The 19,528-nt window shown below is 40.1% G+C and overlaps 1 protein-coding gene across 16 annotated transcripts in view; it reads left to right on the forward strand.

Annotated features, from left to right (window-relative positions):
- SGIP1 (SH3GL interacting endocytic adaptor 1) overlaps positions 1–19,528 on the forward strand; it is a 148,360-nt gene that overhangs the window by 53,429 nt on the left and 75,403 nt on the right. For 13 of the 16 annotated variants that reach the window (XM_081867166.1, XM_081867168.1, XM_081867167.1 and 10 more), the window contains 5 exons: positions 4,514–4,538; positions 8,264–8,341; positions 9,791–9,847; positions 14,204–14,270; positions 15,409–15,575. In XM_081867166.1, coding sequence (XP_081723292.1) covers positions 4,514–4,538; positions 8,264–8,341; positions 9,791–9,847; positions 14,204–14,270; positions 15,409–15,575 — 394 coding nt within the window. The remainder of the gene's footprint in view (positions 1–4,513; positions 4,539–8,263; positions 8,342–9,790; positions 9,848–14,203; positions 14,271–15,408; positions 15,576–19,528) is intronic. The other 3 variants (XM_081867157.1, XM_081867158.1, XM_081867164.1) reach the window with 1 other exon arrangement.

Here is a 19,528-nt window from a genome sequence, read left to right on the forward strand (position 1 = left end):
ATAAAATATGGATAATCAGTTCAGGTGACTGACTCATCAAAAATTAGACAACTGCAAAGGCCTGTCAGCACAAAAAATATTCAAGAGATGCATGGAAGTCAAAACCAAGGAAACCTGCTGAATCTCAGCTGGGGGAGTGTTTCACAGCATGGCTGTGGTGATTCTAAATGCCTGACCTAGTTGAAGCCAATCGGGACTGTGCAGCATGAGGGACAACTAATAGTGTTCCTCTTGAAGATCTCAGTGATTGGACTGGAATAAAAAGGCTCAGGTGGTCCTTAGGTTTATAGAGTGGAAGAGCAAGGGGGCTAATGCTGAATGGTTAACAAGATTACACCATTAACTCATGAAATCTGCATTTTCACATTCACAATGGAAAACCAGCAAAGCAGTATCCAGTAATGCATACTTTAAAATACATAGCAGCCTTACACCTGCATGAGTGAGACAGCTGTCTGATATTGTGAGAATGATAGACAATTTTGTGTGTTTCAAGTCATGGACGTTTTATAGGTGGCCTATATTTTGCCCCTTTAAAAAAGTCTTAGTGGCTATGCTTCATTCCTCAGAAACATAGTTCTCTGAAAAGCCTAGGAGTAGGCTGAAACTTTCTTGTTCTAATTGCATAGTATATCTAAACATGAGCCTTGACAGTAGGCAAAGGACATCTCTTAGAAAGAGAAAACATTCTGACACTTTTTGTCTATGCAGAATTGTCCTGGCTTTTCAGCTATACTTCAGTGTCATGGTGATTGTTCACCAGCTGAGGTTTAGAACATAATGGGATTGGTGAATAGCTTTTGATGTTAAGCTGTTTTGTAACATGCGATGCTTAACCTTTCTGGATGATGGGGGGGGGGGGCAGGTTGAACTATTTCAAGTGTTTTCCTGCCCTCTATTTCTATAGCACTTTTAGGGAGCGGGAGGTACAAATTGAACTATCCCCCCCCCCCTGAAAACAGCGTGGAAAAGGGGTGTCCTGACTCCCAGTTGCTCAAGAACTGGAAAGAGGATTCTTTCCAAAAGCTTTAATGTTTAGATTGCTGTATACATATGCAAATCTTCAGCTTAAGCCATAATAGGCAATACACGCTATTATTCCTAGGTACAGTTACACAAAAGGTTTGGACAGTTGATCTGACACTAACACACCCCCTTGCTATCTTTTATATAGGATTGGGACATGCTCAACTTAGTGCAGCAAAAATTTCTGCTCTTCAGCAATCAATCTCTCACTACACCCTGTAGGCAGAATAATCTGTTCCTCCTCCTTTAGCTCCTCCTGGAGGACAGGGGAGGTGTCTTTGCCTCCCCCCCCCCCCGCCCCGAGAGCTGGGTGGGGCTGGCAGAGGCAAGGCTACTCCTCATGTCTGAAAGCACCAGTTCAGGTGGAGCAATAGGCACCGTGAAAGATTCAGGGAAAGGCTCTAATGGCTATGGAGAGGGAAGCATGGCTTGTGGATCTTGTTGTGGAAATGGGTGAGGCAAGAGAGCAGGTTGAATTCCCTATCCCACTTGAGCCCTTTCCTAGGTCCTTGGCAAACCATCCATCTGTATTGTTCTGACTCAGCCAGCCCATGATGAGGGGGAGGGGGGAGGGAGAGAGAGAGAGAGGCCATACTGTCTTTGTCCCTGTGATTATTGCAGGTAAATTTGTCAGTTTCTTGGGTGGTTTGGGGATTTGTTTTTGTCAAATTCTTTTGGTGACCTGGGTGAAAGTGAACAACAACGTTAGTTCCCAATAACCTATTTACAACCTTCCCCAAGTGTAGGGAGAAACAGTTATTGCCTCACCTTTAAAGGTGTGTGCCTCTACTGCAGCCCTAGTCTGTGAATGGGTTGCTTAGCAACAGGTAAAGGAGGTTGCTGCAACTATAGATTCATTTAAGCTGACAGAGAATCCACCTCCAGTGCCTGAAGTTGATCAGTGCTACAGCTCCATTTCTGGAACATGTGATATAATAAGGATAATGGTTCTCCTGAACAAGGGACAGATTCCTCACCACTAACTAAAACTAGCCTTTGTCCCATCTGAGATTAGAATCTTTGACTTTCTCAGCAGGTTTGAGTTCTGGCACTTCTCTGATTAAACATATGCCTTATTTACCTAAAAAATGTAATGCGTGTGCACAACAAACTCTTTGCAAGCATGGATGGTACCCAATGTTTGTCATTCTCAAACTAGACCCACTGAAAACCAACAGGCCTAAGAAATTTGTCCATTGATTTTCAGTGGGCCTAAGCTACTGAGGATGATGAACATTGGATATCACTTTATAAGTTCAACTCCACCACTGTATGACTATGCAGTAGCAATTATTATTTGCTGCCATGTAATAGTGATCATTGCGAAAAATACGAGACAAATTGATTATTATTTTTATTTATTACATTTTGAATATTAAATGTTTGGATTTGTGTTCTTCTCAACTTGAGCGGCTCTCCCTAAAACGTAAGAGACAATTATTTATATTTCCACTATAAGACTATTAGTGGAATGTTTGTTGTTCGTATGAAGCATTAGGTTAAAGGGGAGAAGGACCAACTGAACAAAGAACATCAAGAAGGGAGCAGGCAGAATTGTGTGTTTTGAATTATTATTCACTAATGTGTCTGTCTAACAACAAAGCTCATACCAGCTCATACTTAAGAACCGCCCCCCTCCCTGCAAGCTTCAGTGTTGATAGCTTGCAACAATGGCATAGAGACAACGAAAACTGTTTTAAATATTTTTCTCTAGAGGAAATTGTTGAGATAACAACTAACCTTCTACATTGCATCAAGCTGAATGCCCGACATAATCTTTAATAATTTAAGTTTCCCTTTTTATGGGCACTCTGGGAGCACTAATGGTATAGCTTTATAGTATCATAAAGTGGTAGTGTGTAATTATAATGGGCTGGTTGAAAATACAGTTTTGAAACACGTAAGTTAGCAGAGACATTAACTGCTGAAGACCCTTGTGCTGTTTTCCTGTTCAGGCATTATGGGGTTTTCTTTATATTGCAATATGGATCTCTAACTATGCAGACTTACAGAAGTGAAATGAGCCTTTTCTAAACCTCGGTTGTTAAGAAACTGTAGGGGTCTTGTGTTGTCAGCTCTATTCCAACCTTCCCCAAGTGTAGGGACATATCTTCATATATGTCACACAATCTTCATTGTGTTCAGCCTGACAAATAGCCTTCTGCCAGCAAGCTGTTATTTATTTCATAGACAGAAATTTGAGGAAGAGAGAGAAGCATTCTTTGGGTTACATCTTAAGAGTATGTGGAGAGGGTTTGGTGTTGCTTATACCAGCCCCTATGCCTTATGTACCTGACCCTGGCTCCTCCATTTCTGACTTTTGTAAGTTTACTGCGAAGATCAGAAGGGAGGTTATAAACTCATTCAGCAGAACATGCTCATAATCCACCTCAGAACAGGAACTCTGAAGGTCAGAAGTGGAGCTGACAAGGACAGGGTTCCTTGTTTAATGAGAGAAGATTTATTATTTATTAAAGTATTTTTACTCTACTCTTCAGTCGAGCAGGCTTCCAAAGATAAATTAAAACCAGTGATAAAACATTTAAAAAGTAAAAATTATGCATGTGGTCTTTAAGTGAGCTGTTCAAGAAAAGTGACTATATAATAGCAGTTTGCTTCATTGAGTGATACTTCTTTCCTCACAGGAAACCCAGCCAGATGGGCTGGGTATAAATAAATAAATTCATCATCATCATCATCATCATCATCACAGGGCAGTTTCTTGCAGTGACCTCTGTGAGGGGGAGAAAGGGCCTAGAAAAGCTGGTGAGGCAGCAGGTAGACATGACTGTGGTGGTGGTTTGCCTCATTGGCTGCCTCTTCTTCTGTTCAAAGTCAACTAATCTATGTCGATTTGATTAAAAAACAGTCCCACATTGTGTCTCAACTCAAGTCCCCTTCATGTGTGAATTGCATAACCGAGCATGATAGGATAAGTGGAGCAGTCGCGCTACCTCACTGCCCCAACCCTGAGGTCATGCAGCTCCTTCGACCTTTCTGTATGTTAGGTGTGGAAATAATAATAATAATAATAATAATAATAATAATAATAATAATAATTTATTTATACCCCGCCCATCTGGCTGGGCCTCCCCAGCCACTCTGGGCGGCTTCCATAGAAAGCAAAAATACAGTAAAATATTCAAGAGAGGCCCTATGTTCAAAAAATTTCCATATGTTATGGGACCACAGTCACGTAGGGTTTTGGAACAAGTGGGAGGTTTGTGCATGAAGATGTCTAGAGGGACCGAGGCACAGAAGGCTTGAAGAGCAGCATAGCTTCAAGGTGGAGGATAGTGGCATGGCCCTGCAGCCCCTTTCTATGCCCCCTTTATATGATTCATGTGTGAAAGAGTCAATATTGGCTGATTGTTTTGCAGTGCAGAACTCCAACCTTTAAAACGATGAGGGGAAAGTATTTCCAAAAAAATTAATGCAGGAGGTTTGATGTTTTGTAGTAATGGTACATATTTTTGCTTTCTTACAGAGGATCACCAGACAGGGATGGAACTGTAAGTATTTAAAGGAATTTACATATTGATTTAGTCTTAACTTTAAATTAGATGTGTCTAATGGAAAATGCTTTCCCCATCCTGTGAATCGTCATAAGCAATTTTGAACCCTTTGCCCTATTTCTATTTTAATATAGTTAATAATATTAAAATGATCAATGTTGATACACTGTCTGATGTGCATTGGCTTATATGCACTGTCTAAGGCCCTTCTCTCAAAACTTTTTTGGTCAAATGATTATCAAGTGAGATAAATTTTCTAATAATCGTCATAAATACAATGAACAAAGACAAACAATTACATGAAAGATGAAGAAACATTTAATACCTGCAAATATTTTATATTGGTTAAAAATAACAATTCAGGACGCCTTCCTGTAGAGAATAGAAATAGGAGAAGGGTTGCTGTTGAGTTACTGTTGCTTTTATTTATGGTTTTAGGTTTTCTGTCTCTGCTAGAACTGGACTTTAGAAGGAAATGTACCACATCAGCTATTAGGCTTTAAGTTTGCAATGAAGAATGTTGGGCTCAGATATGGATTTTACTTCACTTTTTATTGATTCCTGACTTTAAAACTCCCATTTAAATTTATCTTGTGAAGACTCTAAGGAAAATTGGAGCATTTGTTAGTCTTCACCAGATTTTCAGCAGTGGAATGGAAACACTACCAGCCATAAACAATGTCATTTCTCTCCTAAAATTAAAGGAATTGGAGTAGTAAGGGCCTTTCCAGATGATCATTATTTTGCGTAATAAATGAGCTGCTGTTTCATTGGTCTTGATTCAGATGTCTTCCTTAAAGAAAATGCATCTGTGTCTGGAATATGCATTGTCCAAGCATGTACTATGTCAGTGGGGAAATTGGGTTCTTCCCTACTTAGCATGTCCCTTGCTATTTCGCGAGTGCTTTGCAAGGATGCATTGCATGAGTGCCATGACCACAGATAGAGCCATTAGTGATGAGTGCTGACTTCCCTGCCTGTGATCATGTTTCTTCATATTTCTGGTGTTGGAGCATTTATCTTCACAAACAGTGGCAAAACAAACGAAGGCTGCTTTTTCTTTTCTTCCTCCTGCAGCAATGCTCTATTGCAAATCCCCTTTTCCATTTATTTGGTTCTTAGAAGGCTATGCCGTTCCTTCTCCAATACAGGAGTGCACATCTCCTGTAGGTTTTTATTTTTACTTTTTAAGGGCTGAGCATCTGTCCCTATACAGCAGAAATGCATAGGGGGGAAAGAATGGGTATGAGAGAACTATACAACTTTAAATGGGGTTTCTCATACTAGTGGTGCTGGATAGAGGCTAGCCCAATTGTATCTTGATAAATAACATCAAGGGGTTGGCGGGGCTTTTGTCTTCTGGAAAGGCCCTAATAATTTTTTCTTTCTTTCAACTTCTGTCTATTTAAACTTCTGACCCAAGATCCTTAATCCTAAACATATTTACTTGCAAGTAAATATTAATGATTTCAGAAGAACTGAACGTCCAAGTAGATGTGCTTAGGGTCACAGCTGTAGATTGAAAAAAGCCTGCATCCACACATCCTTCTGCATCCCCATTGTGCTTTGTCAAGCGCTTTTAGCTTAAAGATTCAAAAAGCAGACCACATTTGGAACTCTATACTGTTTTTAATGGTTCAGCCAAGGCTCTGTTCAGCAGAAGAAAAAACAATGCTGTTCACTTTCCCAACCTGCACGTTGATTCCACCCCACAGTCCCCGTCTGTGTTACACACTTAAAGAAGTAACTGGTGCACTGCCCCTTCAGGCACTTCACATACCTGAGATCATGTAGAGAGTCCCCACATGCCCCCCGGTTGTCTCATGCTGGCCCTCCCCAACACCGTCAATGTGTTTGAGGGAATTCTGAAGGGGAGAAGTCTTCCTAATGCCCCCATGAGCTGGAATTCCTGAGCATGCGGGGTTCCAGCTCATAGAAACAGCCTGCACATATTCAGCAGTCTTTCTCCTTCATTCCTGTCCCCAACACATCACCAATGTAGGGCTGGAAGAGGGATGATATGATATGGAGGAAATACTTGGTCTACAAAGGGAGGAAGTGAACACAGAAACCCCGTGCAAGATACAATCTGCTCGCTTGTTCACCACCACCCACTTAAATTTAACACCAAAGTGATAAACAGAAGGCAGAGGAGGACTGGCTTTTTTTGCAGATATGGGCCACATTTGCACTATACATTTAAAGCAGTATCATACCACTTTAAACGGTCAAGAATCCTGTGAACTGTGGTTTGGAAAGGGTGCTGAGTTGTTGGTAGAATCCTATTCCCCTCACAGAACTACAGTTCCCAGGGAGGAATTGAGTGTAATGCCATGGCTATCTTTCCAGCTTGCCAGATGGCACAACCCCCCTCTCCCCAGCTCTATTCTAGGGGTTCTCCTGACACACACCCCTGAGCCTGTTTGGAAACACACAGGAGGAGGAGAGGGGGGAAATCCCCATTGCACTAGTGGAAGTCCTTGTGTGGGCTTCCATTAGCAGGACTAGTTAGTTGAATCCTGCCTGTAAAGTGGCTTAACAATCCCTCTTCCCATAGAACTCTGGGACTGTAGCTCTCTGAGGGACGCTGGGGTCTCCTAGTAACTCTCATCCTCTATGAGGCAAGCTGAGAAGCAATGAGCTGCTGAGCAACTTTTTTTCCCCTTGGTGTTGACCACGAATGATAAAGGGGCTCTCTCTGTCCATGCTGGTTCATGCACCGTCACCACCTCGGTGTGTTCATTGTGACACACTAGTGCTTTCCCAAGATTTTTCATTTAAGGCCTTCACTTCTACGTTTGTTGATGATGTTCCTCATGTAGCATTTTGCTTTTCGGAGGCTATGAGAACGATGCTAACTTCATTTCTCATTTAGTACAAAAAAATTACATTCTCTTTAAAATTGTACACAATCCCTTCTCACGTTAAGATTAAGAGAAGGTGCTTACTTTGTGAACCTGAAGAATTTATTCTGCTATATTTAGTATAATGTAGCCTTATTTTTATGCTGACTTTGGAATTATGCGCTTGCAATTTTTAATCAGATTAATAAAGAAGAAGAAGCTAAATGACCAGAATTTTAAAGTATGCTTGAAAACTGTTCATGTTATTGGCCTGTTTTTTAATTACTTTGTAGTCTAGAGGTCATAAAAGACTGTAGGTGATGATCAATAGGAAAAGAGCTGGCACTTAGAGAAGGATCATATTCCCTAGAACTCTTCAAGACTTACTTAATACCAAAACGCTGCTAACCTTTTTCTTGCACAAAACCAGGATGAAAACATTTACTGAGTCACTTCTTGTAGGTGTGTGTTCAGTTACAAAAGAAATGCTGAGTTATATTACAAGACTCTAAAGGCCCACTGCAATGGCTGCCACATTAAATAAAGCATGTTCTGCAGAATTGTATGAGGACATAGTTCTGAAATGCATGAAAACGTTATGTCTTGTAAACATCTTACTCAAAGGAAATAAGGGGAAAACATTTAACATTAGAGATAATTGTCCATGCCACTCAGTTATAAGAGAACCAGTTTCTGCTGAATAGAGTCCTATCATACGTTCCAAAATAGTCTGCTGACAGCAGCATTTACATTTGGCAAGTAATGCCTTTGAAAAGTGCATTCTGAGCTTGCTTACTCCATGTAGATTCATGTGTTTAAAAAAACCAAACCACCCAATACTTTAACCCTTTTTCTATAAAAAAACAAAATCCATTCCAGCCACCCAGCCCTCATCCTCATGATCCACCCTCCAATAACAAAGCAGAGTGTGCACAGGAAGGAGGAAAATCAGTTTCGGTAAGGACATGAATATTGGTTTAAAGCTTCCCGGGGGTTGGTTGGAAAATTGTGTAAGCCTGGCCAAAAAAAGTTTGCATGTACAAATGTATGTTTGGCATTGTTTATGCATCACTTACTTCAATGTATTTTTTTACTCCAGGTGCTCTGCATAGGATGCCCAACCACATATGTTTTTGCCCCTGTGATTCTGATGTGTTTCTGTGTGTCCATAGATGTCTAATTATGTTTAGGAACTCACTATGGTTTCCTAATATTCAGTAGTATTTGGATCATTTGTGATGGATACAGGTAACTAGAAATAGAAATGGATTACCTCGTGTGCCAGGCTCACCTTGAAAACTACATTCATAAGATAAATAATACAGGACTGCGTTCATAATATGCATTAGGAAGTAGATAATTTCATGGATAATTTCACACGTATCATGCAAAAATGGAATATTTTATAGGACATTCCTTGAATGTTGAAGGTAACAGCTGGTTGAAATGAAATATTTGATTGATATCTGAACAACTATATGATTATTTTGTAGCTTTCCTCCTCCTCATTAGTCTGCTATGTATTGTATACTTCTCCAGGTTTTGTAAATGGCTCAAGACTATGGGAAGAATTCAGGATTGCTCTAAGGAGATCATTCCATCACTACAAGCATTTCAGCTTGCCAGACAGAACAATCACCCTCTTCTCTCCCCACACCCCTGTACACTGTTTTGAGGGGTTCCCTGATCCCCCCCAGCCAATTTAGGATTGCACGGGGAGGGAGGAGTGGGATCATGGAAGACCTTCTGCTCATTTCCACTAGCAGGACTCATTAGTTGAATCTGGCCCACTATTTGATCACCTGACCGCTTTGGTTTTGAAGGCTTCGGGAATGAAGTACAACATATTAAAGTAATACTTATTTAAATTTAGGACAGCTTAATTAGCTCATCACTTCTGTTCAAGTGTATTTGTAACATAGGGGGCTGCCATATACCAGATCATATTATTAATTTCCATTTAATCCAGTATTGTATAATCTGACTAGTAGCTGCTGTCCAGGTTCTCAGGTCTTGCTACTTGACCAATGCCAGAGGTTGAACCTGAGACCTTCTGCATGCAAATCACATGCTCTACCACCAAGTTGCAGCTCTATCCTCATTTGTCTTGCCCATAAGCCATAATATCTTCCAGCATGGTGGTCTCTCCTTGCAATTCCTGCTCCTGGCTTATCAGGTTTGAAAAATTCAAGAGTTCAAACACTGGAAATTACTTTCTCAAAGAAGATTGAGAGGCTGGCATTCTCTTTCTAGAGATTGATTAGCAGGGAGCCAGAACCCACTTTAGTTAAGAGACCATCCCAAATTGAAAACTCATGACTTTGTCATATCTTCTAAGAAACTAGTGCATGTTGCTGTTCTCCCCTTTTTAATATAAAACTTATCATTTTTAACTGTGTATTACAGAAGAGAACCAATGGTGCTCCAAATGGGTTTTATTCAGAGATTGACTGGGAAAGATATGTAAGTAAGAGTAATCACCTGGCATTCATACCTTCCCAAGAACATTCCTTATTATAAGAATTTTCTGAGAACTTGCCTCTCTGTTTGTTTTTGTGTGTGTGTGTTCACTGTGTTTCTTGATTACTTCTTTCACACTTTAGTACATCTCATAATCACAGCACAAAGCGGATAACAATATTTGAATATTCAGGATTTCACTGACATGTCCAGCTGCCCAGCTATCCAATTGGGATCTTAAATTTGGCCCACGTAGAAATATATTGTTCTCACAGTTTATTTATGACCTTCAAACTGCTGAGCAAGTAAGAGTCCACCTTCCTTCTAAGCCCTCCAGCACATGCATAGAATTTAGAAGAGAGGTAAGAGTCTTTCCTCACTTCTGCAAAGCTTTAGATTGCCAGGAAACACTCTCACTATCTTATTCAAACTAGGCAGGCATGAAATGTCAGTTTTACTACACACTCACCTGTCACCTGCGCCTGTCAGAAGGCTAAAGGAAGATGTGGTGCCTTTTCTTACACAGCAGTTTGGAGAAGGTTAGAAATACCAGTCGTTCTCTTGCTGTTTCTTACCTTCTTCAAACTTGTATGCAAGTGAGCTAAGACTCTGCCTCTGACAAACAGATGGAACATGAAAAAATACGTAGTTTCCCCTCCGTAGTGATGTAGTTTGCACAAAAGAGAAAACTACAGCTTCTTTCTTTTTCTAGATTACCATGCAGATTGCCATCAAATTTGGAGCCCCTAGCAAAATTGAGAGTTGTGTCACACCTGTTTCAGGTTTAAGTCTCTGCTGGTTTTGGGAATTGCAACTAGAGCTAGAAAAGGATATGATCTTGGAGTAATTTGAATGAATTAAACCAGCAACAATTTAAATTATTTAAGGAAAATAGTGCATTCATATAGATGTGGATGCGAGTTTACACTTTACTCTGGAACAGAGATACATAAACATCCCTGTGTTCAGCTCAAAGGTTTTTGCTTCCTTTTAGTACTCATAAAAGCTTGAGGGCTTTTGCACATGCTAAACATAAAAATGTTTGCCTGCCATTGTCTAAACTGCAGTGTCTTTCAATATACCTACTTGAAATCAGCAGAAATACGGTCTCCATGATTTTAACCAGGCAGATGTAAAGATGTTTCATCTCTGAAAGCACCATGCGTGGGGCAGAAAGCAAACCTGCTTCTGAAAGGCCCTTGGGGCATGAGGATTATCAGCAACAGCTTTGGTTTTTGTCCTGCAAAAACCTTTCTTGAAGTTCTAGGTCAGGCTTCCTCAACCTCAGCCCTCCAGATGTTTTGAGACTACAATTCCCATCATCCCTGACCACTGGTCCTGCTAACTAGGGAACATGGGAGCTATAGGCCAAAAACATCTGGAGGGCCGAGGTTGAGGAAGCCTGCTCTAGGTTTTACAGCCCCAGAACATGGACATTAGCAGTGCTGTCAGAACGCAAGATCTTGGGCTGCAAAAAGCAGTCAGCCCCACACAGCCTTGTGGAAAGGGGGACTAGCCTGGGGGGGGGAGGGGAGGGTGAGCAGAACAGACCACTTTGGTTCTCCTCGCAGTCATTTGAGAAGGAGTGTTTGCATATTTGAGCACCCTTGCTTCAAAGGGATGCCCTAGCCCTACTTTGGAATATCTTCTAATCTTTTCGTGTTAATTAGATTGTGCAAAATTGCCTTGGAAGAATGGGAAAGAGCCAATAAAATGTTAAAGACCAATTATGCTAATAAGGTGGGCACCATTTCAGACAGATTTCGTGCTGTTAGTATGGAAGGTGTCCAAGTTAATTAGAAGAAATTAAAATTTCTTTTGGAATAGTTTTTGCTTGCTTTAGCTGAAAAGAATTTAAAAGTTCAAGTGTGTTCCTGTTTACAATGATCACCTTTAAAATCACACGACTTGATCTGGTAATATAACAAAATTACTGTAGTCCCTAACTGTGTGTGTGTGTGTGTGAAGTTCTTTCTCTTCACTTTGTATACCAAGTATATATAATATATATATGCATTATAAGTAAAATAATCAAAATATTACTATTATTTTTAGTACAGTTACTATGCTCAGTTTGAGGAGACTGGGTGTTTGGGTTGAAGTATTATTTGGCATGATTAATATCTATAAATAGAGTGGTATGCTACAATATATTTTTTTAACACATGTGTCATGCATTCTTTCCAGACATTGTTTTTTGGGAAATGCTTCAATAAATGAGATTTGATATAGAGACAGTATAGTTCAAATAAACTGCTCTTTCTGGTACTACCTTTTTGGCTTTATCAACCAGCTGTGTCTCACTGTAACTGCATTTCCTTGTCATGGTCAGATCCCCTCCTGTTGAGATTTAGATTGTCAATTACTTTTCTCTTCTGCAGAGACGGGGGCCTATTAGAATGGTCTGCTGTCGAAGACTGATGGAACCAATTGGCTTCCAGGAGACTTTGGGGGTATTTTTTCTGCTGAGAGGTTGAGGTCCTGGTCTACCTTTGCAATTTAGGATTTGCCCTATGTTCACCCCTAAGGGCTTTGCCTGAGCCCAAGTAGTACCATGGTATACCCTGGAGTTGAGAGCAATAAAGCAGGTTAGAATATGATTATAATGCAAGTAGAGGAAGAATTGGAATGAATGCAGTTGAAAGCAAGTGTGTGCTCATTGTAAAGCCTATTTTGTGCTGGTGAAGGCAGTAAAAAATTACTTCTCTGCCTCCATAATCCTTGGTGTCTCATCCAGCAGAGCTTTATAGGATGCTTTTACATATTGGTCTGAAGGATATGGTGGAACTCTCAATGGCCTGCTGTGAATTATTTGTAAGGCATGTTGAGGATATGATTGCTTGTATCCATAGAGACCTAGATTTCGCTATTATAGCAGGCCAGTTTCTAAGAGTATCCAGAACACTATTTTGTCAGATGTTTATGGATGAGTTTCAATTAATAAGGCTTGAGAATGTGGATTATTTGCTTGGAAGGGTGTAGGTGTTCTTGCCCCTGTACATGTTATGACTGATAACATCCAGTAGGGAGGGGATGGCCAACTAGCCCAAGAAGATACTGTATTTTTCGCTCTATAAGACGCACCAGACCACAAGACGCACCTAGTTTTTGGAGGAGGAAAACAAGAAAAAAAAAAATCTGAATCTCAGAAGCCAGAACAGCAAGAGGGATTGCTGCACAGTGAAAGCAGCAATCCCTCTTGCTGTTCTGGCTTCTGGGATAGCCGTGCAGGCTGCTTTCGCTCCATAAGACGCGCACACATTTCCCCTTACTTTTTAGGAGGGAAAAAGTGAGTTTTATAGAGCAAAAAATACGGTAATTAATGCCTCTCTGAGAGAGGGAGTAGTCCCACGAAACAGCCAGCAAGACTACTCATTAATAAAATTCATTAGACCCAAAAGTTATGTATAACTATAGACTGGTTGCAAATGTCCCTTTGCTGAGCCCGGTTCTTGAGTCGGTGGGCACCAACCAGCTCTAGTCTCCAGGCACTCTTGGGTGAAGCTGATTTTCTAGATCTACTTCATTCTGTGTTTAGGCCTGGTTTAGGCACTGAGGCCATCTTGTATTATACCTTGTGTCAGCAGAGAGATGGGGGAATGTGTCCCCATTGATTGTCCTTGGTCGCTTGACAACTTTCCATATGATGGTCCATGATGTTTTTCTTGGGAGCACCAGTGATAGGATGCTTGTATTCTGATTATGTTTTTATATGATTATGCAATTTATTACTGTATTTTAATTTTAGTTGTAAATCACTTTGGAGTTTTTTGAAGAAGGAAGCAACACGGGAATTTTGTAAACCATCAGAAAATAAGCAGCTGGTTCTGTTATGAATGTTGTCATGGCCATGTAAACCAAAGTGGAGGCTAGATTTTATTTTATTAAATGAGAGCCAATTTGATCTCTGATACAAGGACATCACTTTTATAGAGTAGTAACCAGAAGGCAAAGGTGCAAGAAGAAAATTCTATCAGGCACTGGAAATGAGCCCTTCTTTAGCAAGAGGCCTCGTGCAAATGTTTGCATACATAATGCTTTGATGTCTTCCATATTTCCAAGCAACCATTTTCTTATATTAGACATATTCCTTATCTATTTAATATTTTCACCCCACATTGCCCCTACTGCACAGAGATCAGAGCAGTTAGCACAACTGTTTGACTGCCTGGCTGAGAAAACAGGTTCCTGGGTAGACTCTTTATTCTTAGTTAAGCGTAGAGAGCACTGCACATACCAATAGTTTATTGGACAAGTGCTTCTTATTAATATGAAATTGGTGGGAGAGAGGGGAAAGAAAGAGTGATTACTTAATGTTTTGCAAGTACTCTAATTGCTTCACTATGTTTGCTGCACTAGAATTCACCTGAGCTTGATGAAGAAGGATACAGCATCAGACCAGATGAACCAGGCTATATCCTTCATGGTCAGTTTTACAACTGAGTTTGCAAACTCTGAAACAAGTGTGGGTTCTGTTCAAGTGTGGCCACCTGCTGCCATCCTCCCTACCGCTGGATGCCCCTGAAACATCAGCATCTCAAGTTTATTTTATTTTATATATTTATCAAATGTATATCCCACCCCTCCTCCCAAAGGAGCCCAAAATGTTCAAGAGGCTTTATGAATGAAAAGATAGTGGCCATAAGTAAAATTTAATTTTAAGCAATCATTATAAAAAGAAAAAAGGAGCCAACACTCATGCCTGGTGTTGAAGGCAGTGATGGTCTGGGTAGGGACCAAGAAACTGAAATTGATCCTGATGGAGGTATTGTGGATGGACCAATCTTATGTCCAGGAATTAGGTGGATGACCTGTTCTGAAAGGGTTGCACTTACTCTGAAGGTACAGGTTCGTAGTCTGGGAGTACTTGCTGATCCAGAATCAACTTACACAGGGGTTACGTTCTGGTGATCAAGTGTAAAGCCAAAATTGCATATAGTCAAAACACATTGGGTTCAGTGGCAGATGGGATTGCCAAAATCATTTTTCCTGGAACCCCACTTCCTTTCCACCCCTTTTATTTTATTTTACTTTAGCCAAACATGTAAAGCTGAATACGCACAAGTTAAATGTGTGCAGGTTGCAAGTTGCCTGTGTTAGAGGCTCCAGTGGCCCTTGTGGCCTCTAGAAGTGCTAATGCCCAGCTTAGGCTAGTCCACAAGCTGTGGCTATTCCTGGACAAGAATAGCTTGGGCTAAGCATGCTGCACTGATCTCCCATTTGGATTACTGCACCCTGCTGTGTGTAGGGCTGCACTTGGAGACAGCTTGGAAGTTGCAGCTACTGGTAGGATTCTGGTCCTGAAAATGCTGAGCTGCTAGGCCCGATTCAAGATGTTAATACTAGTGTACAAAATCCTAAATGGCTTGGGCCCAATAGCATTATAGTTTGCCTTCCGCAATATTAACCATCTCATATCTTACGGTGCTGCTGCTGCTGGTTGCTGTTACTCTCTGGAATTTGTAGATCTGTTTTTATCATTGTTGGCCCATGCCAATCAGTTCCAAAAGTTATATTTTGTGATTCAACAACATTTCTCTTTAACTGTGATCTACCTACCAAAGGAAAGCACTTTTATTCCTCAAGTGAATCTGAAGAGGAAGAGGAGGCACACAAGAAATTCAACATTAAGATTAAGCCCTTGCAGTCTAAAGATGTTCTTAAGAGTGCGGCAACCGTTGATGAACTGAAAGCCTCTATAGGCAACATTGCACTTTCGCCATCTCTAGTGGTAAGCAAAACTCTTTTTTTAATATGGTGATTGATTAGTTTTCAAAAATTAATTTTGCTTAGCTTTCTTGTTGTATTTGTTCCTTGAATTAGCATTTTTATTATAACAAATCTTAGTTTTATCACACAATGGCAAGGCTTTTTAGAAACTATTTTTGGTTCAGTATGTGTTGAAAAATGTGTTCTGCATGTTGACAGGTTGCTTTTTTAAGTATATTGCTGAACTGCACTCGCAACTTTCTGTGCATGCCAAGTACATTTCAGTAAGCCTAATGTTTCTCATATCAGTGAAGGGCACGGCTATTTTGATCCATGCCAAAAGAAAAAACATTTGCAGCACTTTAACAAAAAATAATACATTACTAATTATAGATGACTTTACTTGTTAAAAATAGGGTCACATTTTTGTTGGTACACTTTAATTATAATGCCCACAAGCCAGATAGCCATATATTGATTTTGTGAGCTCAGGAGAGGTCCTTGATCTTTTTTTAGGGGAAGTAGACCCCCTCCTATGCTTTATGCTGAGCCACCCTCTGAGACTTGAAAGCCAGCCATTATGTATGCTTAAAGGTGTAAAGCTGTAATTTGGCAACGTAAGATTCCATGTAAAGTCAGAATCTAATTTATTGGAAATAGTCTGGATTGTTATGTCATAAGGGGCAGCAGAGAATGAATGAAGATGCTATTGTTTTGCCCCTTGGAGAAGGAGAAGCCATGGCAAGTAGTTCTGTGATCTGGAGGATTCCCCCACCCCCAACAGAATACAAGGCTGCAATTTGAAAGGAAAGACTGGCACAGAGGGAGAGGTACTTTTTTAGCACTTTCCCCACATACTATTTCCATCTGAAAATTTTGCACACAAGCAGGACTTGCACTCCTGTAACACTTTCCGGGGAGAAAGCCCCACTGAACACAGGGAGACCTCATTAAGCATGCATAGGATTACACTGTAAAATGTTTTAAATGTATAAGTGGAGATATGAAGTGTGAGCACAACAAAAGTGTTTGTCGTAAAGAACAGAGCTGTGGTAAGCTACTAGTCCTTGTGTATCCAATGACAGCAAGTAAGAAATAATAATAATAATAATAATAATAATAATAATAATAATAATAATAATAAATTTTATTTATATCCCGCCCTCCCCAGTCGAAGCTGGGCTCAGGGTGGCTAACAACAATAAAACAGTACAACAGTACAAAACAACACAACACTCTAAAATCATTCATTATAAAATTAATTCAACTCAAACCAATGGCAACCATTGGGCCAGAGCTCTGCAAAGATTGCCGAAGGAGGGAGTCAGGCTGTGCCCTGGCCAAAGGCCTGGTGGAACAGCTCTGTCTTGCAGGCCCTGTGGAAAGATGTCAAGTCCCGCAGGGCCCTAGTCTCTTGTGACAGAGCGTTCCACCAGATCGGAGCCACAGCCGTGTTTTAAATAATAAAATAATTTATTGAAGTGAAATAAAAAGAGGTTGCCAGCCATGAGAGAGAGCTTGGAGATAAAGGCTTTGGAGGACCTTCTCCCTTGTGGAAATTACTTGTACAGTATCCATTTCCCACTGGAGATTCCAGAACTCATAGGAAAGCAAAGGAGCAGGGATGGAGACTGAACCCCTTTCAGGGCAAGCAGCAGTTTGTATATTTCAGTGTGGGCTCTGTCTCTTTAAAGTCTCGTCTGACTTGTCTTGTTAGCATGCAATGTCTTGAAGCTTTGCAAAAAAAAAAATCCTACTCACCCCCCTAAACTGTTCAGATTTGAGGGGGGGGGGAGTTGTAGGCTCCCTTGTTAAGGAGGTTAGGCAACAATGCCTTTTAAAAATTGTGTTATGTGTGGGGCCATAGTCCAACAGTATTGCTTGTGAGTTTTGAGGACTGTGGAATAAAAAAAATGTGAAAGTAAAATCTCAGAAGTCACTGTTTTGTGTGCTTGTACATGAACCCATATGCTTTCTCTAAAATTTTACTCTAAATCCAAAGTAGCCAATGTGTTATTGGACTACGATTCCCATCAGCCCCATAGCCAATGGTCAGGAATGATGGGAGCTCTATTCTAACAACATCTAGAGGATGTCAGATTAGCTACCTCTGCTTCTATCATCTGGAAATTTTAATCTAAAGTGAGGACAAGCATATATGACAGCTGAATCAAATCTATATAATTTTGTTCAATTTAGAGAGCATGTTTGGGGGGGAGGGGAAGAGGATAGGTTATCTTTTCCTGCTAAAACAGATTTTCTAATTTTGATAAATGATTTTGCATTGAGGGCCAGGGGCCTGGCATTGTTGAGTAGAACAGACTTATCACATACACAAACTTATAAATACATTGCAATACTTTCTCTCAAAGCTTTTGTATAACCTTGTCACCGGAGGCGCTGCTGAACACACAGCACCTGCAGAAGGCTGAATTTTGTAGCTTGCTAGGGAAAACCCACTTAGGTTGAAAGTGCTGCAACAATCAACTTATTTTTGGAAAATGGGATGCTGCTTTAGTGACAAGAAATGCTAGAGATAATACTCTTGGATCACTTCTAAATCCTTAGTTTTGTTTTCTATCCAGTCTACCATTGTTCTAAAAATCAAGGGTAGACTGCTGTCAGAGGGGCACACAAACAAAATGTAAATGTAAGACTTACTTACATGTTACTAATTCATACCTACATTGCAAATATCCCATTTTCCCCTTTGCAAGGAACCCAGGGTTTTATAGTTATGAGAGGTGAACAGTGCTTCAGGACTTTTCAGTACCCTCACAGAAGTACTATTCCTGACATTCTTGGGAGAAAGCCATGCCAGAATATATCCTGGCAACAGAAAAACTGGAGAACGCCCCTAACTGATCCCTCGTCACTGCTAATATTAACATATATCTATAATTAATTGCTGTTCTAAGTAATAGTGTTCTGTGGGTACATAATTGCTTAAAAGCTTTTCAGTTTACAATGGAACAAAATGAATTATCATTAGCTGTTTTTAATTTGCAATCAAATAAAGTTTTCCAATGTTGATTGACTTTTAGCAATTGCATTTTCATCTGATACTTAAGTTTTAATAATATGGAACTAGCTACATAATAGGAAGTAGGTGTCAATGTCAACTTTTGTTTATTTATTTGTTGGTCTCAACCTTGTAAACCAAAGCAAATAAACCCTGAAGTTGTACTAAATTAAACCACATAACGTGTTTTAACAATACTGCTGGGATCACATTTACGTTGTTTTTAAATTTGCTGTTGCATTCTGTTTTTTGCTTATGTGCTGTGGCGGTAGGTCTTTATTCTAGCAAGTGAGCTTTGCAGTCATTATGCAGTCACCAGGCTGTTGCAGCTGGGCTTGGAGGCAAGACAACAGTGCATTATATTGTTGTATATGGAAGCCAGGTTCAAGAGTTGATTTGTGACACTCATTTCCTGGGCTGTGGAAGATGTGGGAACAGTAAATCAGAATGATGGCTTTGTTGCAGTGCAGAAAATGCAGCTTCCTGATCTACTGATGTTGTACGTCTTAAGGAAGCTTGGCATGTAAAGCAGTAATGCTCTTTATGGAGAGCAGGATGCTAATAAGAATAACTGAACTAAATTGCTCTGTAACTACACACTTTTAATAAGGACAGAATATATACCAAGGAAATTGCATTGCTTTACATTCTTTTCTAAGACAGCAGCACTTCATGCTGTTATATTTAAAAGCAAAACAAAATAAAAAAATTCCTTCCAGTAGCACCTTAAAGACCAACTAAGTTAGTTCTTGTGCATGCACACTTCTTCAGATACACACAAGAACTAACTTAGTTGGTCTTTAAGGTGCTACTGGAAGGAATTTTTTTATTTTGTTTTGACTATGGCAGACCAACACGGCTACCTATCTGTATTTAAAAGCAGTAAATTAAATAAGATATTTGGGGTGTTTAATTCAAAAGACTGTACTCTGATCAATAGAAGTGATGCCTTG

The sequence above is a fragment of the Podarcis erhardii genome (assembly GCF_964252035.2).
Source record: "Podarcis erhardii genome assembly, chromosome: 6".
NCBI lineage: Eukaryota > Metazoa > Chordata > Lepidosauria > Squamata > Lacertidae > Podarcis > Podarcis erhardii.